This window comes from Phaethon lepturus, unplaced genomic scaffold (assembly GCF_000687285.1).
Source record: "Phaethon lepturus isolate BGI_N335 unplaced genomic scaffold, ASM68728v1 scaffold14101, whole genome shotgun sequence".
Classification (NCBI taxonomy): domain Eukaryota; kingdom Metazoa; phylum Chordata; class Aves; order Phaethontiformes; family Phaethontidae; genus Phaethon; species Phaethon lepturus.
In genome coordinates, this window is record NW_010515628.1 from 1 (window position 1) to 24,712 (window position 24,712).

Genomic DNA, 24,712 nt, shown 5'->3' on the forward strand with positions numbered 1-24,712 from the left:
ACCTTAATGATTCTGTGATTCTGTAATTCTTGCCTTGACCCAACATCCCTAGCTATTTGTGTGTCCTGACAATTGCTTGTTGTCTGAAGGTTAAACAACGGAGAGGAGAGAATTTTGTCTGCTAATATTTCCTATTGATACAAGCTGCTGTTGACTTACCTGGAAGTATCTAGCTTAGGTGGCTCTCTGGTCATGCTGTGCATGTGGGAGTGCTCCGTATTCTGAGCAGGCATAGGCAGAAGTGGCTTAGTGAACCTAGTAATAAAACATGAATTAAGAAAGGAAAGTTACATTTAACAACAGTGAATACAAAGGCAGCCTCTCTTTCTCCTCCCCTGCCCCCTCAACATTCTAAAAATTACCCTTAAGAGGTATTTCTTTTTAATGAGTTATGTTTGGGTTGTTGAATTTAACATAGAAATGGATGACAATCTTTGTGTAGATAATCTAAAGAGAGAAAATTACTATATGTGTATCTTCTAGAGAGAGAATTATCAAACAGAGTATCTAGAAGAGAAACTGTATTTTCTGACAGGTTTTAAATAATTCACTGACATTCATAGCAATGGGTTACCTGGTTACCGGTGGTGGTGATGGTTTCTCCTATAAAAGAAAATGCACTGAATTATTTGGTCAGTTTTTGATTTCATAAAATACATTTGTATGATCCTATTTATGTTAGCACAGCAATATCTTATTTTTGCATTGTGGTATAGATCTCTAGTAGAACTCTGCCTGGTAATCTGCACTAGGATGGGAGAAAGAGGCAAGAAGTCACCACCGGTAAATCTGTGATGCCCTAAGCACACTGCTTTGGCCATATGTCATGCCAGTAACCAGCAAGTGGGAAGAAGATTACTGTGTCAGAACTGTCATTGCTCCTTTGCTGCAGTTCTGCTTGTGGAAAGCATTCCCTTAGGCTGCTGCTTTCCAGACAGGATCACTGTCTCACAGGACTGGGAAACTTCAGCCCCTTCCCATTTACTCTCTCCTGCAGACCTTTTGAATTGGTTTGCCAGCTTTTCTGCAAAGGAAGTGTCAGAAAGTTTCAGTTGCGGACAGAGATTTGTTCCCATTTTTCTCCTTCGAAAGGCTGATCATCTTTTTTTACAATCACATTTGTGCCCTGCCTGAGGACAATGCGAGTAAAACTACAGAAAGGCCTTACCTCTTCTTCAGGAACCTCGTAGACTTCTGTAGGACAGGGGGGAAAAAATGTGTTCTTTGGTTAGCAAAAAGGTACTGCATGTTGCCATAAAAATGGATCAGAATTCGTGTCAGTTGTACTTCTGCCTCCAGAAAGATAACGTGGAAAATCTGCTGAGAGCTTGTGGGGGGTGGCTACATCCCTCTTTTCTGGTGCGAACTTCAGGAAAAGTCCCAGAAAGTCTGATAAACAGACACTGTATTAATGAACCTTCTCCTCATCATTTTTTGTTGCTGTTTTTCTTTATTCCCCCCAAAGCAAGATGAATGGCTGTATCGTGCAAACCTGGGACAGTTTGGAAAAGATGTGTTGTCACGCCTGCAGTAGCATTTAGCCTTTCCTTGACTCTCAGGGAGGAAGAGATCATGTGAGTCATAAATACAAACTGGCTCATTTGTGTGGCCAGCATCCATACCCGAGATCTGTCCCACAGATGTTAATTCACAGATATTAAGAGCCAAAACCACCAGCATCCTTATCTATGTTCAGTATCTTCAATGAAAATGGAATCATATTTCATGTCAGGCTTCATCGATTTTATTAGGCTGACAAGAGTCCGAGTTCCCACCAGGGGGAGATGTTTTATTTTTTTAGTAACATCTGTGAGGAGCTGATTGTTGCTCGACACTGATTTACAGAAGGGCTAAGATTGAAAAAGGCATTTTGAAATGTCTGAAAAGTAACTCACAAAATCTGAAGTCATTCAGAAGAAAAACTTTTGTAGTTTACGACCTGAAAGCTAAACACATTGCTAATGAATATGCAAAGACTTCTAAAGAACTGTGTGATCAGTCTATAAAGGTTAAATTCCAAGCAATTAATGAGATGATGAGGATGCAAAACAGTTTGGAGTTAGCACAGCTAAGGAAGATTAAGCAAGTATATCTGCACTTACAAAAGCAAATATGATTCCTCTTGTTTGCTTCTGCTTTTGTTTCTTTTTCCAAATAAATTGCTCTTTATAGAGCTTAAATGGGAACACTATTATTACAGGACATGCAAAACATCAGCATATACAGAATTTCTTTAAGGTTGAATCTTGATGTGGTTTTAGAGTATTGAGTCTTGATTCCTATAGTGAGATGGGATTACTAACATACCAAGTCCTATGATTGTTTTTGCTGTATTGATCCATTTGTGTCCCTCCGCTAGAGCATAAGACTAAAAATAAATTATTTTGGGGCAAATGACTTGTTCTAGTTTTATTCATACTTAAAACAGATTTACTATTCAAGCTAGGCAAAACAACTGCTACAACACAGAAAAACCTAAAAGCAAACATATTTTTGTTTTACTGAATTATGTCATATGGTTTGTGCTGTGAGTACATCAAGCATAATTTAATATTCCTCAGTATTGATTACTCAGTGATATAAACTCCACATACCTTGTATATCAGAAGTAAGAGAAGGCTTTGGAGAAGTAGGAGGAGCTGACTTTGTTGTCTTCATAAATCTGTTCACAGGAGCTAAAAACATTTTATTCATATACATATATACTTGGGCATGTGTGTATATACACATATTTTTATATATAGAAATATATATACACACACATATGTATTAAAAAATAACAATGTAACTTTTATACAATAAGAATAAAAATTAAGTAGGTCCAAGTGATAGCCTTTTTTGCGTGACCTTGAACAAATCAGCCAAGGCAGAAAGCAGCTCTCGTTTTAAAAGGAAACAACATCCAGTGTTCATGCCTTGCTGAATAGGTTTGATACTGTCAGTAATGTCAGAGCGCAGAACTTAATACTCTTCTCTGTTTACTTTTCACCTTTGGACTGTAGTAGTTTTACTCACCAGCTAAATATACTTCAAATAGTGAGGTAAAAAAATAATTAATCCAAGTCTGTCTTTATCTATGGCAAATCTGAAAAGGCTTGTTCTTCTCCTGAGGCACTTCAGCAAACCGAGAATTTTAATGCCGTGGCTCCCTTGGATGATGAGGGAGATCACATACCATGAAAAGCTTCCTGGTTGTACGAGGGCTGGACTTTGAAACAGCTGAGTGAGAGGGGCAGGAATTAAACATGGCTTCCAGTAAAGTTAAAAATAATTTTCCTTGGCCTTATCATTGGCCAAAGGAGCCAACTGCTTTTTTGCAGGCTGTATTGTCTTTAATAGCTGCACCTCCACTCTTTGAAACCTAGGAACAGACATTAATTTGATCCATTTTTTTTCCACTGTTGTTCCTAACAAGGCAAAAATTATTAGCTTAAATGACTAAAACTCACATCTTGTAGGTAGTGGCGTGCTGCTTTCTGTGGGTTCAATATAGTTATCGTCGTCATTGTCCACTGGCACAATGTAATTATCCTATGAGAAATGTAGGACAAAAATCTACCAGTTAAACCTCCATCGTCTCAACAAACCGTTGGAATTGAAGGCCTGGCAGCAGTTTACAATAGCTGCCATTTCACAGTGACTGCTATTTCAGACATTTGTCATCCTATGTGGGTGGGATTCCCCAAGACTGAAAAACCTTTACCAAATTACTCCAGTTCTAGACTGGTGGATAAAAGCCCTCCCTTCCCTTTGGTTCTGGGGTAGCCTTTGAGGTTGCTCTCCCTCCATTGTCTGCAGCTTGTTACAGATGAGCAGAAACTATTTTGTGGTCTAAAGAGCCTCCTTGATACTTGAAGTAGGCAACTATCCCCTGGGAATCAGCATGACACTCGCAGGTCACTGCTTATGATGTACAAAATGATTTGTACCAGAGGCTAAGAAAGAGACCAGGCCATGGCACTGCTGTGTAGTCTATCTTATAATTGGTGTGGGGTCATCAGTCATTTAAACTGTCAAAACAAGTATATCTATAAACATTACCTCATCATCACTACACTCCTTAGGCTTCGGTGGTACTTTTGGTTTTGTAGCAAGAGATGGCAATGGCAGGGATGGCATGGATGGTTTCTTTGGTCTGGACATGGCTGGACTGGGTGTACTTGGGAGAGGTTTGCTGATGGAAGGAAGCTGCTGGTGACTGGTGCGATTGTCTTTTAACATGGAAGAAAACAGTTTTAGTAAAAATGACACATTAGCCTCTGGACTGTCTTCTACTACCTGTGCAAACAAGTCTTTACTGTGGCTGCAGCTCAGGTCAAAAGGCAGACCTGAGCGTATGCTGGTCCTGACGTTGAGACTTGTGTGCAAACTGGTCCTATTTCATCGCTCAAGGTAGCAACCTAGCCCTCTGTATCAGGCTGCAGAGGGTGCTTAGACACTGACTGTTGTATGAGCAGCTGTTTAACTCCTTGGGGAAAAGGTGGTGGGGTCCATTGGTTAGTATGTCCTGTGCCAGTATGAACTTTGGTGCTAGGAAGTGAGAAAGAACATATCTGACATAGGAGAAAAACAACTGTTAACACAGCACAAAGGGTGGGACTGAAACACAAATTATGCCAGGTGCTCTGGGGCGTCATTTTAAAAACCCCTCCCCTTTTCAAAGAAGGTGTAAGTGAAGTGCTGGTAATCTTCTATGAGTACATACGTGACATTTTAGCACTTTGGTTATTCTATAACCAGTAACAGTCTTGTATCGTACAAAAATGAAAGCAGGCATCATGCCAATGTTTCTTTTCCCCACAGCTCAAATCTTCATCTAACTGAAGCTAACATTCATTCACTTTAGTGCGATCTGCCCATGGTTGAAAAGAATCAAAGCAGGAAGAAAAAAAAGCCTTTATGCTGGACTGATGTAAATAAAATCTTGATCCTGTCCTGTTTTTCAGGCAATTTATCCTCCTCAGTGCCTATCTTGAAGGACAATATGGAATGAATATTTGGGCTGCATTGTCTTCTGTTTTATTGCTTTTGGAATAATGATTTGAGATACAGAAAATATTAAGAAGGGACCTGTCTAGTCTTATGTGCTTAATCCTCAATACGAATTCCTGCATTAAAATACACGGATGAATCTGGAGACAAGTTATGGGAGATATCACTACCTTTGCTTGAATTTTGTAGTTAGCGTATGTCTATCAAAGTCTCTAGGACACATTATATTAAAATTCTAAACATCACTACCAGCAATACTAGCCCGTTTCATGCTGTAATAACAAATCATACCCCTGAAAGCTGAAGACCTGATTGTCAGAATTAAAGGAAACTATTGAGGAAAGGACAGGTTAGTCAATTTGAGGCCACTTCTCTTCTGGTAGTGATAAGTGAACAATTATCAAGCTGACATAGCCAACTATTCCATAATTACCTGCGTATTCACCCCTTGAAATAGGGAATGCGGAGGGAATCTTCTTTTTCTCCTGCTCACTTGGAGGCGGCTCATAGCTGTCGTCAGGATTCTCTTCACTGGGGACCACATACATCTCAGAGTCAGAGTGGTCGTCTGGATTTTCATAATCACTGTCCTAGAAAGGCAGAACTTCCCATTTCTCATCTCATAACATACTTATGGCTTCATAGCAGTGTGTGACACAGATGTCCTTGCAGGAGTACACTTAACTAAATTACGAGAATGTATCCTTGACAGGACACGCTACACTGCTTTTTAATGCTCCCTCACCAAACAAATAGGCACTGCTGCCTGCCTCCCCTTCTGCTCCTCTCAGGAGCTTCCTGCTCCCCATCTCCTTGCTGTCTCCAAGGAGTCTTTTGACACCAAGAGCTCAGTCTTCAAATTATGGACCAACAGGTTGGTTCCCTTCACAGGGCAGTACCTTCCTAGTTCCAGCTGTGACTCCTGATGTGTCCTGCCACTTCCTCTCCATTCTCTATTAAAAGGGTACTCAGGAGCTAACTCCTGAACGAAGCTAGTCACTTCAGGCTGATGGTTGTACAGTATGGCAATTACTTTACATGGCTGATGACCATGACTTACTTCATTCTAATGTTCTCTAAGATCTTATCATAGATGTTTCATTTTTAGGAAGAAGTGGCTTTCCCCTCCTCCCCCCTCCCACCCTCTTCCCCCAAATAGATGATTTTACTGGTTTCTGAAATTATTATTCAGTTTAAGAAGTCCCTCAAATTGATGCCATGCACTTACTTATCCAAACAGCCTATCATCCATGGCTACCACTGGCAGTACTTCTGAGTGTACTTCTAAGTTGAATGTAAAAAAAATTGAGGTAGCTAAAAAAAAATAATCAGTGGCTACTTATAAATAATGCCTATGTAAAAAATAAGATAACATTTCAGTAGTATTAAGTTTAAGCACAAGCAGATGATTAAAAAATAAACTTCTATTAGTATTGCTTGTGCTGAACTTGTTGCCACAGTAACCTTCTACTATCCCAAAATATGTACTTACAAAATCATCTGACCATTGTTCCTCTTCATTGTCTGCGTGTTCTAAACAAAACATTAGAGTTATTTACAGAGATGGAATAGTGAATGTAAATGTTTATCTTAAGTATAGATTGAAAAAAAAAAAATCTATCATAGTCAATTAAAAGAAAAAGTGATAAAACCTTCCTAAACTGTTCAGAGCAACAGATCTGGTTTGGACTGAATAATAAATTAAATGCCCGCTTGCTTGTTTTTGATAACTTGTTTCAGAGCTGTTGGAAAACATTAGAAAATGGCAAATTGCACATGGTGTGAACAGCAGAGCATGCACTTTACTCAGAATGTCCTGCATCTCATTTCTAAGTAGGAGTAACAATTTCTACGTAACGGATCTATCACTGACCTCTGGGCCTTGCACTTTCTTGTTTCTCAGTTAGAGCTCCAAGACAGCATACTAATTACAAGTGTTTACATTAAACATGGAACAATTATCTGGTAACTTCCAAACTCTGTCCTCTTTGCTTCAGTTTTCATGTTCTTGTTTCCTTAACAAGATAGCTGTTAACTTGAAAAAAATTGGTATGAACTAGTTTGTGGGCAAGTGCTGTATGATAAGCAAATACAGTTCTACCTCCACGATAGTTTATGACATCAACATTGTCACATTAATAGCATTAAGATTCTGGCTTCTGTGATGATCCATTTGTTCAATTTTTTCCCTATTTACTTTCACATCACAATTTCTGGCGGAGAAGGACTGGGTGCAAATTCTCCATCTTTAGAGCAGCCTACATGCAGAACCCTGGTAAATACAGATTTTGAAAGAGTAGCTACTCTTCCTTCATAGTGGGACAACTTGCCATACTTTGCTTGCCTCTCATTTCAGAGGTGCGAACTACCTTCAGAGTTGTTGATACCACTATATTGTTCTCATTAAAAACAAATTATGAGGAAACATATAGCTGAAATACTGTTAGGCTTATAGGTATCAAATATACACAGACATGCAGTTGAGATGTCCATTAATACAGCCTTACCTGAAGCATAATCCCTTTGTGGTAGACTTGGTGGAGGTTTTTTTTTTAGCCTGTAAACAGCAATTATTACATTTATGATCTAATAAGTAACATTCACTAGAAGGGAGCATTAGCCAGACACATGAAAAAGCTGATAACAAAAGATACCTGCAGCTGAAGAAATACAGATTACCATCATAGATGCTTAGCAAGTAGCTGCAGGAGAATGCTTTGAAAAGCTAGAAACAGATAAGAAATTAGGATCTAATCTAAGATTATTTTTTTTTCCTCTCTAAGAACATGTTTTGAAAGAACAACTTCCTTGCCCACCCACCCTCCTCTTCATTTCCAATGCAGAAACAGGTAACATAGGCATCAGAGATAAATACACATCTATCTGCAGATGAAAATCTGTTCAGGCTCACAGAGACTTTGGCTAAGACTATGGCATAAGAAAATGGTGCAGGACTCTCCAGCTGTATTTTTATAACTCTCATTTTGCATGCACTTTATTTCTGATTAATATTTAAAAGTATACCAGGTCTCTCAGGGCCAGATTCTGTTACCACTTACTATTATTTTATGGTCTTATGCCCCGTTTTTGGTAAATACTGTTAGAATGGCATTTGTAATACCAAGTGAATCAAAAGATAATTTGTAGAAATACTGAAAGGATCTTTGTGGCTATAAATATACATATGTATATGCATGTGTGTGTATATATATATTTAGCAAACAGGAATATACGTTATATGTAATATATGTGTGTGCTCCTGTTCATATATGTATATACATATGTATACTTCTGTTTGCTAAATTACAGCTGTCCGGAGGAGACAGTGAGTTACAGTCAGTTGTTATATCAATTATTTCATTACCCTGTGTAAAAAAAAAAAAAAAAAAAAAAAAAGAGAAGAATCTGTGTTTACAGTCAAAGTGAACAGTGCATGTGTAACATCAGAGGCCAGACTGATGCATCTGAAGAGAAAAAAAAAAACCAACACGCTTTGCTTTTTCTAGCCATATAAAACATTAACACAATTTACATTAAAATGGCTCTTCAAAGTGACTTTTGAACATTGTCTCACAGCTTCGCTGTAGCACTGCTGAGACCTCACCACGGACCTGAATCTTTATCCACTGAATTGAAGGTTTCGCTCATTCTTCAATCAGGTTGTAACAAATTCATTTGCAAAAATAAGCAAATTATTAAAAAAAAAGTCCACAAAGAATTTAAAATGTTTTCTTGTGATCTCTGAGCAATAGTGATGCCTACAAATTTTGCTTTACCACAGGAATTTGACACTCAGTATTTAGGTCCTGAGCACGCTGCTTAGGTATCATTGTTCAGGTACCAATGTAACTCAGGGTGGTGGCATGCTGGCCCTAACATACCCATTTACAAACTTCTCCCATCTGTTTTGAGAAATGCTTTGGCTACTTTTGAGTTGAATTAATGGAATTCTGTTGTTCAGATAGTCACAAAAAACGCCCCAGTGCATGTGCATGGATCAATGAATGAATGCTGCAGGCATTGATAAAGCTCCACCCGCCCAACCAAATAATTAACGTAGGCACATTATTTTTGAAGCGTTTACCTGCTTTGTTCATTACTAACAACACTACTGATGGATAGCTGCCTCCTCTGAGTCTTTAACTTCCTGCAGCATGGATGTACAAACTTAATGTACAAACAGTAAATTAAAAAGCATTCCTGACAGCCCTGCTGTTGTCTTGTGTCCAGGTTAGCACAGGCATGTTAGAAAGAAAAATCCAGGGCCACCGCCAGGGCAGGTCTCGGGTCCTAGGAGGGGTGGACCAAAGTCTATTAATGTACTTTGCAACAAGTCCATCATGATTTGTTCGGAGACAGTGGAGACTTGCAAAATAGTGGAACCGAGGCAATAGTAAGAGACTGTCTGGGACACAGTACAAAGTACGTGGCCTAAGCCACATGATACTTTTCCACACTGCCAAGCAGAAGACTTCAACACTTCGTCCCAGGCCCTCTAAATCCTGGCAGTGGCCCTGCCAGAAAACGTAAATATGTTATAATGAAAGCATACGAAGCACAGAACAGAGGTCTGTGTCTAAGCAGCCTATCATGCCATTGTGCGGCTCTGAAATAGCATACCTATCCCAAGTATCTTTCCCAGTTTTGCAAATTAAGGCCACTTGCTCATTTTGGAACCTGAATATCAATAGAAGAAAAGAAATCATGTTTCTGTCACAGAGCTGAAACAGTTCACGGCCACATCTATATTTGTTAAGAGTTTCTTCAAATATGTTATTTATTCTAAAATTCAAATCCACTTAAAAAAATAACTCTCTCTATACTGGTGAGATTTACCAAGTGCTAGAACTGAAATCCAGGCTCTTCTGAAGTCAGTTGGAGCTTTGCTTTGCAAGAGCCAGAACTTACCCAATGTACAAATTACAATGAAAGCTCAAAAGACGTAACCCCTATGCCAAGGGGTGGTTACGTAGCCATTCCAGATCCTGATGTTATTATACACATAGATGCTTGCAGAGTAACAAATGAGTCTGTGCTGTTCCCCTGAAGTTAATGACAAGGGACTTAAGGAATCAAATGCCATTCAACTGAGCATATATATTTAAGTAGAAGACAGAATTATTTCCTAACATATCTTTTGACAGACGTATATAAAATTGTAGCAAATGCAACTTCCAAGTAAAATATTCTAGTGCTATTCCACTCTGGGCTTAAGTTATAGGTGGTGATGTATCACTGTGTTAGCTGTGATAGAACACAATTAAATAATTCAAGTTTCCATTTGCTTTAACGGGACCAACATTTTTCTAAAGTTTACTAGAAAATAAGCCATTTTCTGGAGAATTTGAAATATGCCTGAGAAATTTCAGTTCTAAAGGACTCAATAAAATCCAGGTACATTTTTAAGAGTATATTTACGGGTTTTTAAAAGCTACATCTTGCTATATACATTTTAGCTTCAACAAATAACTAGGTAGAATTTGAGACATTTCACGTAATGGGATCTGGACGCTGCTCACACAAGAACAGAATGCAGTGTACAGAAATTCACAATAACTTCTAGGAGAATAATCTACTTCATTTTAAAACCAATGTATTCTGAGATTTTCCCTCCGCAGCATGCTGTGGTTGATCCAGCAAAACATTTAGGCATGTGCTTAATTTTGCTCATGTAAGGAATACTGTAGGAATTGCAAGTATTAATCACATACTTAGAGTTAATATCACATTTTTGTGTTTTCCTGCACTATATGGAGAATTTTAAAATAAATTGCAGCAGAGCAGATTTTCTGCTCTAGCAACATTTCCCCTGCCCCAGCTGCATCCAGAAAAGTAACCAAACATACACAGTAGGAACCCTTTGCACATAGCACTCTTACAGATGCATTTCTCACTAGTCTTTCTGCTCACTCTCCCAGCATTTAAGATGTGCCTAAAAGCTCTTTGTTTTCAAGAGTCCTTCACTTTTTCGGTTGCTAACTCTGTACAGAGTCCAATCCCTTCTTGGGAACCATTTTTGGTTAGTAGGATTTACAAAAATCATATTGACATCTTTATTGAGTTGATTATTTATAGTCTGTATTAGTCCTAAGTGCACTAGGTCATCACACTTCTGATTAAAAGATAAATTAATTGAACTTTGTAAAAAACCTTTTCATAATTCCTAACAGGTGCAATCCAGCTGACAGATAAACATTTCCTGGGCTGTATTCTCATGACTTAGTGGAATAGTCTCTTTATAGCTTTGGAAGTATCTGATGATCATATGAAATAAAATTAAATCAGAAATTTTTATTAAAAAAGTGTTATTACTACTCTTTCAGACATTTTCTTTACAATGTGCTGTGGCAGTGAAATGGCATATAGCCAAGATTTATTTATCTTCACTTTGATGAAGCATTGTTATAGTAATAAAAATCCTGGCACTCAAAACATTCTATTCAGCTATGCATTGAAATTCATGTTTCTTCAGAATACAGTTAAAATTAGGTATTATACTTTTCCCTGCTTTCTAAGTGTGGTACAGCTTGATTTTAGTACTTTTATCTCATTGTTTAGTCCATAAAATACCACTTTTCCCTCTGCCAAGGGCTTGATCATGGACATCTTCTGACATAGTGCTGTGTCTCTTCAACCTGCATAATTGCAGCTATGCAGGTTGAAGAGACATTCAGTGACACAACTCCATTTTTCTGCCTGAAGTTACCACCCAAGTTATAAATGGTATAGGAAAATGGACCAGACAAATCCAAAGTAAAAACTTACCCAACTAAAAAGCTGGGTAAAGCAGATGAGATGAAGGTGCATCTTCTTTCCATTTTTCAGGTCACGAAGCGAATGTGATTTCAAGAAGTGGGCATATTTGGATTGTGTGCAGTTAGACAAATAACTACAAGTGCATGGTTTCTGATGGCTGTGCAAAGGAAGTTTTGATAGGATGTGATGTTGCAACAAAGCGAGTAACCCAAACTTCTAGTTTCTTATTCAATACAGTAGGTCAGCATGTACCAAAACTTTAGGGCGAAATCCTGACTTTGCTGTATATGCAGTAAGACTTTTAGCATCGACTTCAACGGAGCTAGGATTCCACTGAACAAAGCCTAAAGGCTTAAAGCTTATGATTTACAGACGAGCGCTATGTCTTTACAGTGTGTTTCAAGCATAAGCAACCATCCTGCAGGGTGAAACCTCTGATTTCTCTCTTTCCTGTTTTGTATTACCAAGGATATGAATATGAAAAAAATGCCCCCGGCTCTCATTGTTTATACAACTCTGTCTATACCTATTGCTTCTACACCCAACCACATAATCCTCTTTGACACCACGATCCGCACAGCAGCTGGGACTTGTATTGTAAACAGTTTTGCATGTGATTAAGGGCAAGCAGGTGAATATGGCGGCTTGCAGTGGGCAATAGTTTTACTGTCAGAAACTTTTGAGTCAGGATGGGGAATAAGCAACAGGAACTTTTAAGCAATGAAGAAGCAATCTGTAATTTTCTTTCCTGTTATCACCACTGTTCAGACTGCTTTCCGCAGACCTTTAAGACGTGGGTGGTAGATATACCCCTCCCCATCTGCACCCCGCAGATGAATTAGGTTGGAGAGCAAGACACTTGACGCAAGAACTTCTCTTGCTTTTTCTGCATAATCAAGAGCCAATCCAGATTTTAGAAGTGTCTTAAATACTGGTATAAGTCAAATGTATTTCATGAGTATTTGATCATTCTTTCTATTTCAGTAAGAGAGGCTTACGGTATACATACATGACAACTTCAGGCTTGGGATAAGCAAGTACACTATTTATCTTCTCTAAAATTATTTCTATTTATAATAGGTTTCAATTTGAGACAAAATGATGTATGTTCCAGCATATAGACAAATTCCAAATCTATGCTACATAAAGCTAATTTTGTATACAATTTTTCCTGCTTCAGTCATGTTTAGATACTTGACATTTAATGATATAATTCTGTAACTGAAATGAAGGAAGTGATCAACTGCATAGCTGCATTTTTTAGAAAAAGCATCTACTAAAAACAAACAAAAAGCACCCAAAGGGCACATTCAGAAGAATACATCCAGTTCTAATTCTGCAAAGCTTGGCTTCTCTTGTACATATCCTAATCAGTGCTGTCAACTCATGCTTTTATTGCAAGTCTCATTAAGTGCTGAGTTCAAGATTTGAGTTCTGAAGTCGTGTGCAAATGGGAGAATTTTTTCTTCAATTTTTCAAAAAAACGTTTCTGGTCTTCATAATTGCAGAAGAGATTAATGTGACTTAGATGAACCATAGAAGTATCAGAAAGATTTTTTTTTTTTTTAACATCTCAATTTGTATTCTTATATCTGGGGGAGGTGAAATGTGAGCTTTGTGCTGCAGTCATACAATAAGAGAGTTTTTATGAGCCTGCTCTTTTTTTGTGTGTGGTTGTTTTTTTTTTTTTTTTAATCTTGAAGGAATCAAAGAATTGCAGCAGTCTTGTATCTGACATTTAATGATGGCACCTCTAACCTTCCCAGCTTCAGCTACATTTAGTTCTTGTTATTTTTCCCGTCTCTGTCCTTCCCCTCTTCCTCTCAGGGAAGGACACAGAGCAATACTGATTAAGAGCAGAATTCATGTCCAGGCAACTACGGGAGACAATTTATTGCCTCACATTGTAAACTTGAGATACTTCTATTGTTTCTGCCATCTACTTTCCTCTCTGAGGCATTTGAACTGGACCCACTGCAACGTTATTAACATTAACTACACTTAAACCACTGCTGTGAAGTGGGAAGCTAATTAAGAAATTAAGAAACAACAGCAACAAAAACCAATCCCCCTCACCTTGCTGCCCTCCAAAACCCACCAAAAGCCTTGACAGCCTAGCTGCTCTTCCTTGGGAGGAGGTCCCAGGCAAAACCGAGTTTTTCGCAGTCAGATCTTTGAACACAGCAGCCTGCTTACATACACACTGTGTTAAAGATCCAAGTAGTTGAAAGAGGGTCATTGTAAGGGAAAATTCACTTTTGTGCTTGCGTGGAAATAACAAGTACATATACCCCGTGAGACTGTTTTACTGCGAATTGCAGCAGTGCTAGAGTGAAAGAGGATGAGCAAAGGAAAAAAGTGATCTCAAGAATCTGATCTGTCAGCTGTTACCATCAGAGCCTGCTCAAGGTTTATCACACCCCAGCCGCGGTAAAGCAGAGGAGGGCTTGTGGCTTAAGGTTGCTTCTCCTGCCTGGGGAACGGGTGCGCCAGGTGGTGGCTGCTGCTTTTGGAAGTGTATCCCCTTCCTCTGCCAGGGATAGCAGCTGCCCCACGAACACCAGCCCTGCCTGGGCTGGCAGCGGGGGCCGTAGCTGTAGCCAGCCCGGCTTTCCGCAGCTCTTGCATAGCCAAACCAAGCAGAGCCCTACTGCTTCTCCCACCAGCCTACTGACCGCCTCACATATACCTAGTATTAGCTCTTCTTAAAACCCTGCTTTTTCTTTTCCTTGATCTGAGCCATCATGGTCACTCTTTAAGAACAATTTTAAACAATGTTTATATGTGCCTTTTATGTACAAGAGCTGTATTTCTAGAGTTCAGTGTGGTCATCCTGGAAACACTGCACATACTGTGTACTAATTAACTTTAAAAAGTACTTTTGTCGTCAGTGACCCATGTAAAAGACAGACATCTGAATGAGGAAAATCACATCCAAATGCAAATGAGCTGCTGCATTAAGAAAAAGAAAAAGTGTGCTAAATAGCTAATTGGTTTAAATAGATGTTTGACTGGAAACAGTGAATGGTGTATTCATTTGACAAGGATGCAGAATTACTGGAATTTCTTTCTATGTATAAATACGCATGAATATTTTATGATACCGATATGCACGTGACATTAATGTGCATGCTGTTTAGCAATTCTTACTGGAATAAAGATGTTGGGTAATGCTGGGGTTTGTTTTATGGGACTGAAACACAGGAGGACTTAGCATTTTTATGGGAATTCTAACTATGGTGTCTGACCAGTTGGGTCAAGGTGGAGCTCAAATTAAAACCTCATTGCAGCAGGTAGCCTAAACAGTGGCCTGAGGAGAAAGGCACACACCCAAAGCAGCAGCAGTGATAATTCCCAAATAATATGTAAGAAAAACACATTTTACCCAAATACTGTTTTTCAGGGCTACAAACACAACTTCCCACTGGAGGCCAGTTCTGCAACTACTTTGTGATACTCTTAATACTGATGACAATTCTACGTGCTACAGTCTGGACTGAAGCTCTTTGCATGCATTGAAGTAGATAACATGGTCCTATCACTGAAGTACTATACACTATGCTAGCAATCTGAACTTCCCCAAATTGATAAAACTAGGATTGGCATTTCAAACTTACTTTTTGAACTTGTTTATTATCCCACTTTCATTTTTCTTGATGTCATGCACCATCTTTTGAAGCTTCCTGTAAGATATTAAACAGAGCCAGCATTAAAATTACCATGTGGTTGAATACCCATTTATATAAATTAAGAAAAATACAGGAAATGCATTTCCAGTAACATTTCACACATCAAAAATGCTTAATGTATGTTCAATAAGTAGTTCAGTTGCTAAATGATTTGTGTATGAAGTTTTCCCTCCCTTTTTAACAGAGCTCTGGCATGATTTGTGTTATCCTTCTCCTTAATACAATTAAGTGCTGTTTAAACAATTGATTTAAGAGTAAGTGTATGAGGAAAGAACATCATTGCCTAAATTAATAGTTTATAATATTTCAGTGTTAACATTTTGTTCAGAACTGACTTTACAACACTCCACAGCTATAGTGGGAATGCCCTCCGATTTCTGACCTTACACGAGTCGTTTTATCAGTGGACATTTTACCTCGTTCCCACAGTGTTTGCACTTACAATAGGAGGGGGGAAAATTATACATTCCTGGGCCCAGGCCATCTGAGAAATGATCAGAGTATCTGTGACTGAGTTGTAAAAACTCGTGATCTCAGGACTCCACTTACATGGACTGATACCTGGAATCAAAGATTGTTTTTATTCATCAGCTGCACTGACCTTATTAAAATTTTACTTGCAATCAAGGCAATTTGAGTTAAATATCTCATTTTTCACTCAGCGAGGATCGTTTAGAATCATACATCCCTTCTCCTTTAAAAAAAACCAAACACACCACTAAAATCAAGTCAATGTCAGGTGAAACCTGTTGGAAGTCTGGTCATACTAGAAACTTCTATAGAATGCATATATATTTTTAGTTTCTTCACAGAGTTTATGTTCTTCCTGTTCATCTAAACTAAGTATCTTTTATTAGACCTGAACTGAAGATTTTATCATAACCAATAAAGGAAAGCAATGTGGGGGTTTTTTTGTTGGTTTTTTTTTGGTTTGGTTGTTTGTTTTTTTTTTTTTTTTAAAAAGGGCTTAAATATTTTTTTGCCTTCCATTCTTCATTATAAGTTGTCTACGTCATTCCACATTTTAGTCTTGCCTACCTCATCTCTGATGCGCAGTGAGGCTACCAAAAGACTCTTGGAAACTTTGCTTACAAAAAGACAAGTACAAACATCAAAGTATTCTTTCCTTTTTTAAAGCTTTTTTTAAACTTGAAACCTTAGTATGCAGAAGGTTGAATAACATATAGAGCTTCCAGCTTCATCATTACTAATTGCAGATGTTTATTAAAAATGAAAAAAAACTTTATTTAAGGAAAATGGAATTAGATAAGAATTAGCTAAACAAAATCATGAAGCAACTGCACTAACATCATGTGATTACTTGCCTGCAGTGCGTGGCACAGGCTGAGCAGACACGTGCCACTCAAGACATCAGGTAGCAGTAGAGTACTGGGCTTATGCTGAGAGGGACCTTCCTACCTCTGCTACTGATTTTAGAGCAATTGTGGTAGTTAGTGACAATTAATCCCTCTTTATGAGACTTGCTTAAAAAGGACAGATAACTAAGTACTTGTCAGCTTTTGGAATCCTGAAATAATAAAGCTTAATTTTAGTCTTAACAATGTTTATTAACAGAAGAAAAATCTGATCCTTTCATTATGTCAGCTGGAATGGAAGGATATTCCATATTTTAAGTATCAGACCCATGACCTAGCCTGTCACAGCAGGATACTCCATGTTGTTGTATTACAGGGCTGAAATAATATATTCCTAGAGCCTAAATCTTTGCTCAATTTTAATTAAACAATTCAACCTATTCTTTTTAGGTTCAACTCAGAGAAAAAAAAAAAAAGAATCGTGAGAATAACTGACAAGTAATTCACAAGCACATCTTCAACTTTTGCTCAAAACTCATACTATTAATTTACACCAAAAGGATAAAGCGTTACATGCTGATATAAAAAACAAAAAACAAACTTATAGGTGTGAGAAACAGGTGCACAGCAAAATGTTTTGAGATTTCCTGCAACAATGCACTACATCTGAGAACTGGATCATTATCTAAAGTAAGCCAATACATTAAATCTGCAAATCTGGGGTGAAGGACTCAGAATAACTTCTGCTTTTCTGTGGAGTTTGTTTTTTTTTCCCTGATAGATTCAGCTCTGGTTATGCTTGAAACATCACAAATAGCCATCTTCTGCAGTTCACTATGTCTGTCTTGTGCCCCAGCTGGCACCTGGCAGTGTCTATAAATGAAAAGTAATGAGGAATGAAAAGAATGAGAAGAGATTCAAATGACTTAGTTCTAGTTTGGGGAGAATGGTTGTTTGCAAGTGTTTGTGTCCTTTTCAAAAAGGCTTGCCAGCCTTTCATTAGAAATGCATGTAAGCATCAGTTTTCTTCCCATATTTATTGTTTGAGATAGGACCCTCCAAAAAAAAAAAAAAATCTAACTGTAGATTTAGATCTGAATATTGCTTATTGTTCATCTCTGACATTAATATATCTTTACAATAGGAAAATTATGGCTTTATTTTAAAAAAGGCTGTTTCATTTTCCACATGATTGATTTTATTTTATATTGTCACTTTGGTCTTTAAAAAAACCCCACCCACAAACAAATAGAACCCACCTCAAAATGTATAACTACCAGTACCCAGAACAGTTTGCTTTTCATTTGCTCATTTTTAGGTGAATTGATTAATTTTTTTTCAATTTTAAAGTTACATAGCTCTTGTAGGAGTTGCTAGAATATTTAGTTTGTTGCCTCCGGACAATTTAACTTGCATCAAGACTGTGAGTAAGCAGAAAACCAGTGCACTGTATAGTGAGTGGTAAGTGTAGGAAGTCATCAAGCATGGATGATCTCCAGTTCAAGTGGAATCCCCTTTGACCCATGAAGTTGAACAAGCTGCAAAAACCTGTCTGTCCAGTTAACTAGAGGCTGAGATTTCTTGAAGTGCTAGCCCATATAATGGGCTACAACTGGCAAGTTTTACAAAGAGCTGTCTGACTGGTAATTTTAGAGAGACAGTAGAAAAGATGAGAGGCAGATAGCAAAGCCTATAGCAAGAGGATTCTGCAAATCTTAAGGGTCTCAAACTCAAGCCTGAAGGCCATTCCAGAGCAACAAGGGAAGTGAGGCACAGAAGGGCATTTATACACTTAACATTTTGCCTGAATCTGCGTGACTAGCTCTCAAATATTTTGTCTGGCTCTCAAATACTTTTATTTACTTAACACAATATTCCAAGTAAACAGGTTCATTGTGATAGGAACTTATCAGTGCAGCACCCCTGAGAGTATCTAGGAACTGGAGGCTACTGTAGAGGCTACTGCCCAACGTAGACAGCTCTTGCTTCAGGCACATAACTACAGCCTTCTTTCTTCACAACGCATCTGTGTCAGGACCGCGTTACCAAATAATGTGTATTCTCTAGTTGTTCTCTTGGCATGAACAGATACTAGACATTCAAGGACCTCAATCAGCTAATGCTGTAAATGAAAATAATAATGCTAGTTTTACTTTGCATTGCATGTAATTAAAGATAATTAAGAGGTCAAATTTAAGAGTTGTTTCTTAACTACAAGCACCAACTCTTCATTCAATTTGGTTGGGAGCTTTTTGTGTAAAATCAAGCTTGCAGATAAAGGTGCAGTCTGTGTCACTGTTAATCTTTGAAAACACTTTTCAGCAATAGATAGCTATTTTGAGATCCAGTTTAACTGTGACAGGTATAGACTGGATGGGTCCCTTTGATCAGGAACTCACTGCACACAGAAGAGATTTTCAAACCTGTGCGGATGAGAGGTTTAGAACTCTTGGCTTTAGGTGCTTCTAAAAAGTTTTAGGTTCCTAACAAATACGTTAGAAATTCTACATGTTGGAGAGAATAACAAAAAAGACTGTTAAATGAATCCTAAAAGGAAACACTTTTTAGCGCTGTGTTTTTTCATATCTTATCAATTTTGACCTCCAGCAATTCAGGATTATCAGATATATTGACAAAGGGTGATACATATGTAAAGGTTTACCTTTATCTTAAAAGCAAAAAGGTTTACCATTGCAAATACAATGTACCTTGAAAGAAGGATTTGCTGTGTCACAGAATACCTAGCTGTGCTCAAGGACTGGCAGAACTGCCCTGAGATAAAACAAAATGAAAGAAACCCACCCTCTCTTTGATCTGGTCACAGCTCAGCGTATGAGGAATGTATGTCAAGTGGAGGGCGACGGGTGGGCCTGGCCTGAGACACGTCCCCACTCTCAAACATCAGCTGGAAGCTTTTGGCTCTTTTGCCTACAAGCTATCCCACAAAAGCTTTGCAAAGTTGAAATGATTAAAAAAAAGAGAGAGAAAAATACAAATAACATGAAGAACAATAAAGCGTTTCATAAGATTTCAACTCAGATGTGAGATGAGGTGCAGAGTCCCCAGACTTGAGAAAGAGGATTCTGTCTTAATTTCAGACAGGTGTAACAAGGAGTTCTCCCACCATTTAGACAAGTTTTTGACAAATTGCATTTATCAGTATTCTAAAGCTGTGAAGACATTTACATAATATGTATTGGTAAACATGTATATTATGGCTCAGAACAGTCAGCATGAAAGGCTCCTCCACGGCCATAGCCTCCCCCGGCTCCTGGGAGCAGAGGGATCTCCGGTGCGCACGAAGAGCGCAGTTCTACTTGTGCACAGTGAATCCAGCACTTTGGACCTTCAGCACACACACCGGTTGTCAATGTTTGAGCTGTACAGCTGCCTACATCACGTGGCGAGTGACAGACACCCCTCTGCTTAAGAATATATTACACGGTCTCCGGGGTGGGAAGGCGACACGGTTGCCTCGGAGCATCGGGCTGCGAGCACGGATGTGTGTGCCTGCAGTTGGGAGCAGTGCTGATAATGTCGTTGGAAGCAGGGCTGGCTGCAGCGTCAGGAGGGAGTGGTGGCAAAACAAAAACCAGTTTTAAATGAATCACAGGAAGTTTTCTATATTACAAGCACGCTTCTTTCTGTTTATCTGGAGGACTGGAATTATACCTCCTTAAATTTCTGGTGCTTACAGGACTGTCTGAATTATCTGTTGTGCCTCTTGAAAAATCCCTATCTGCATTTACAGACCAATTTCTTTATTTAAAAAAAAGGACAGAGTTTTGAACAGGATGTATTCGGACAGATCTGCAAGGGCAGCTTTTAAGCAATATTGACACATCCAGTATTGACTGACCTGTTTATTCCTTCTCCTCCTCTTAATGTCAGTTAGATGGTTAAATCATAAAGTTGAATTGGTTTCAAAAACAGTGAAGTAATTAAAAAATCAGCACACTGTAAATCAGTCAGTTTGCACTCCACTATCAGTTCTTACCCCTTTTTGGTTACATCTTTTTCTCACAGACAGGGCACCCCGTAGTTCTGTGTCTAGAAAGTCCCATTTTCTGATGATCATTACTACTTCCATTCACTTAAAGTAAGACTGTGGTTAGGTGTAGTTATATCTCGCTTTTCAGGCAAATTCAAATGCTTAACATTGGAAACCTAGGATGGGATTTAGTAAGTAAAAATTTAGACTTAAACCAAAAACACTCCCCCAAAACCCCACCTGCTTCAGCTACAAAGTTTTACAGAAAAGAACCACAAAAAAGAAAAAAGAAAGCAAGGAAGAGTATAATAGAATGTGGAGAATAAAAGCAAAGTTATTAGAAGATTAAAAAAAATTAAAGAGCAGAAAATTAAAAATCACTACAGCTACCTCTTATTTAAAAAGCACATTGCAACACAAAACTGAAGAAGGACCAGCATGCCAAGCCCCCTCCTTTACTGCTCCTCACAGAATTATTCCACCACCTTCTCCCCAGCTGGTCTTTATTTTGTGTTTCTGTTAGCTTTTGGTTTATAAACAGGTGTGCAGGTGACCAAATTAAGGGAGCGAGCTGCTGTTTCTGGGCAAAGGGGAAGACTCCTGCGCGCTGGGGGGTGGTGACAACCTGCTCACTGGGAAGGGGATTTGTGAAAGTACCACTTGAGACTTTGAAAAGCTTGAAGCTCCTGTCTTGGACTATCTTCCCAAACTAAATTAATGAACAAGAAAAGTACCACTTTTCTTACAAACAGGCTTCCATTAACAGTGCTCCTGACACGGTCTTTGTGGAAGAACTCAAACCTCAGTGAACCGGGCAAGTATCTTCATAAGATGTAATTTCACATTACTTGCCAGTTTTGTGCATCTAATCCAACCCTATTAATTGTATAAAACAACTCCACCCCCCTTCCACCTCCCTTCTAATTGCTCCGTAGAAAGCAAAAGGAAATTCCCAAGTATAGAAAGCACCTAATTCCTCTCGTTAGGCCTCCTTCAGGAGCTTCAGATCTCCACATGCACGCAGCCCTGAATCAGGTGCTACCCGGAGCAGAGGGAGGGGCGTTCCCGTGCAAGGAGACGCAGGCTGGCATCAGCTGGCTGGGTTGGAGCTGGTGTTTTCAGTGGCTGTTATGCATGTATAGTGCATGAAGACATAGCTGAATTCTTGAGGTGCAATTGGATGAACTGCTGCAGTTGCTGCTGGTCTAGGGTAGGGGGTAACTGCCCCTCACCCGCTCCGGGGGCTTATCGCAGCCCACCCCCTGCAATGCCTTTCATGGTGGCAGAGGAAGAAGTTTGGAGCTGGAGGTGGTAACCTGTGAAACCAAACCACCAGTTCAAGGCATCGAGCCTTTGATCTTTATCTGTAAAGCTATCTCAGAGCTGTGAAGAAAAGTTGAAAGAGGCTTGCAGATGGGGAGCCGTCAATTACAGACGCCTATCTGAGAGGAAGCAGAAACAACGAATTGTCCTCTGCTGTGTTCATGAGATGCACAAGAGGAAATGACTATAAATAGTTTCGTTTTGTCAATGTTGAATTATTGGGGTTTTTTAAAAGTCTGAATAACATCCTATTCTGCTCCCTTTTCAGTCATCCACTATTTTGGCTAAAGGCAAAACCCGTAATTACAGCAGGTGTGTGTTTACGTGGTACTCACAGAAAGGCTAAATATTGATTACACTTCTCATCTTTATGTGCCCTCTATGTAATCTTCACAAAGCAGCTATCAATCTCTCTTGTACTAGTAAGTACTAACATAGACTGAGTAAATGAAAGTATGTAGCATGTAAAGGCATAATACATCTTCAACACAAATCAGTCCTGACATGAAATTAAATACTATAATTACTTTGAGGTGACTGGGAATTCTGCACATTGAAAGAACCTACGCAGATTTATCAGTGGGGCTGACAACTGAAGTGCTAATCAATGACACCAACTGCTTGATACAACTGATTCCTCATTTTAGATCAAGGCTGAGGCTTGTTCTGAGTATGTATGGAGACTATATTGGATTTCATGTGTTTAAATTGTACAGTATTTTTACAATTACTTTTTTCTTTTATTTAGCAGGAAAGAGTAGTAGACCCAGTTCCTGTTATCTTTCTTTGCTGCTTGGAGGGTTTCACAGCTATTTTTGAATTTCAGACAGCAGTGATGGCCAGACACTTTAAAGTATAGCTTTTAAAATATAAATATTTAATAAAAGCTGAAGGTATTTCGGGTTTGGACACCTCTTCCCTCTTATGCAGCTTGCTCTCCTCTTTATCCCACCTGGATGATAGTGATACTGTAAGTAGTACAGAGAATAATTAGCTACTATGATATGCTAAGCGAGTATTGCACATCACTTCTTTACACAAAAAGTTGAAAGATATTTTCCGTTCTGTAACTGACCTGCTCTGGTCCAAGTCTTTTTGGTTAACTGATCCCTTTTATGCCCCACCTGTCTGGATGCATTAAAAAAACCCCCCCAAAACCCACGCAGAAGCTACATGCACAAGGCCTACTCCATTTTTCTGTAAGGTTTGCAAGCAGCTGAGGGAAATTAAATGCATTAGGCTATTCTAAAATACAGTTCCAGTTAAAACTAACTAAGCTCTGTACCTCCCTGAAGGACTAGTACCCTACAGCCTGGTAGGTGAAGGAGAGCAAGGACGGAAATGTAAGAGAGTAAAGTGTTTTTTATATTTCACCAAAAAGAGGAAGCACAAAGTCATTGCAAGGAAGTGAATAAAGACAGGACTTGGTATGGACCCAGAAAATTACCACCTGTCAGCGGAAATTTTACTTTTAATCACAATTTTACAAGCATTTTTTGGAAGGTGAGAGAACATTTCTGTCATTCCTGCAGGCATGTGGACTAAAAGCATGCCTCAGTTACATGAAGGACATGAAAGTGAATGAAAAAGTAAGAAAACTGAGTTAACTGAACACAGAAAGATGAAGGCTTGATTTTGATTTGGTGTTCCAGAGTGAGTTCCTCTGTTTTTCCTACTCTTTCACCTCTTCCACAAATTTCTCGTCTACCATCCTATTCACAGCCATTTCACATCTGGTCTCCTGTCAAAGGACATTGAAAAAGTGTATGTCTAACTAAGTAATGGGCTTGACCAAGATTTAGCCAGGTATTTAAACACGGGTCTAACTTCAACTACCTTAAAGTTAAGTAAGTACTTAAATTTTGTGTTAAGGTCTTACTGATGTGGGTGCATAAGAAGTGACACAAGATGAGTAAGTTTACGTCATGAGCTGAGCGCAGTCTTCATTAGTGTCCTTGTGTCATTTAAGATTGCTAGTAAAATACATTTCTGATGTAGTGATTTTTATCCAGTAAATTCATAGGCTGTGAAAGGATAAAAAAAAAGGTGTGCTTTTTCAATGGGCTGAAAAACTTTGTGGGCTCAATAGTTTGAAGGCAAGGGTCTGTGTGCACTAGAGAAAAGGGGGGCTTATCTGAACAGCCTCGTAACCCTTCTCCTTAAACCAGAAGTGCATTTATATGCATAATGGTCTGCATTTGCTCTACCACATAGTGCTCTGACAGCCAAATAAAAGAGAGGACAGCTTATAGATATGTCATTAAACCTTAAATGCTCCCATTAACCTACTTCTAGAGACAAAATGACCCCAGATATCTTAATGCTGCCCAATATTCACAAGCCACTACAATTGGTTCCAAGATGGCAGCTTATGTATATAGGTTCTAGATACACTGAGTAGATGTAAGAAGTTGAGAATCACTAATTTTAGGATTTTTATAAATTTGCATTGCTTTTTGTAGTGCCAAAATTTGCCTTTAAGAAGTATTGCATTATTGGTTCTATTCATACTTGCTCAGCAGTAAAGGAAAAACCCCCATAAGTGGACTTTCAGCATGTTTTTTAAACTGTTCTTTATTGCCCAGTACTTCCTTTTCCATTCTCTGACAAGATTTTTCCCTCTGCCAGGCAGTTTTGCTACAGGA

At 38.7% G+C, this 24,712-nt stretch overlaps 1 protein-coding gene across 1 annotated transcript in view; it reads right to left on the minus strand.

Annotated features, from left to right (window-relative positions):
* Positions 1-159: 159 nt before the first annotated feature.
* BLNK (B-cell linker) overlaps positions 160-24,712 on the minus strand; it is a gene marked incomplete at its 3' end in the record, with an annotated part of 33,513 nt that continues 8,960 nt past the window's right edge. The window contains exons 2-12 of the mRNA XM_010295838.1: positions 15,366-15,431; positions 9,613-9,669; positions 7,500-7,549; positions 6,485-6,525; positions 5,426-5,582; positions 4,042-4,211; positions 3,450-3,531; positions 2,595-2,675; positions 1,169-1,194; positions 575-603; positions 160-255 (exon numbers count right to left, since the gene is read on the minus strand). Of these exons, the coding sequence (XP_010294140.1) occupies positions 160-255; positions 575-603; positions 1,169-1,194; positions 2,595-2,675; positions 3,450-3,531; positions 4,042-4,211; positions 5,426-5,582; positions 6,485-6,525; positions 7,500-7,549; positions 9,613-9,669; positions 15,366-15,431 (855 nt within the window). The remainder of the gene's footprint in view (positions 256-574; positions 604-1,168; positions 1,195-2,594; positions 2,676-3,449; positions 3,532-4,041; positions 4,212-5,425; positions 5,583-6,484; positions 6,526-7,499; positions 7,550-9,612; positions 9,670-15,365; positions 15,432-24,712) is intronic.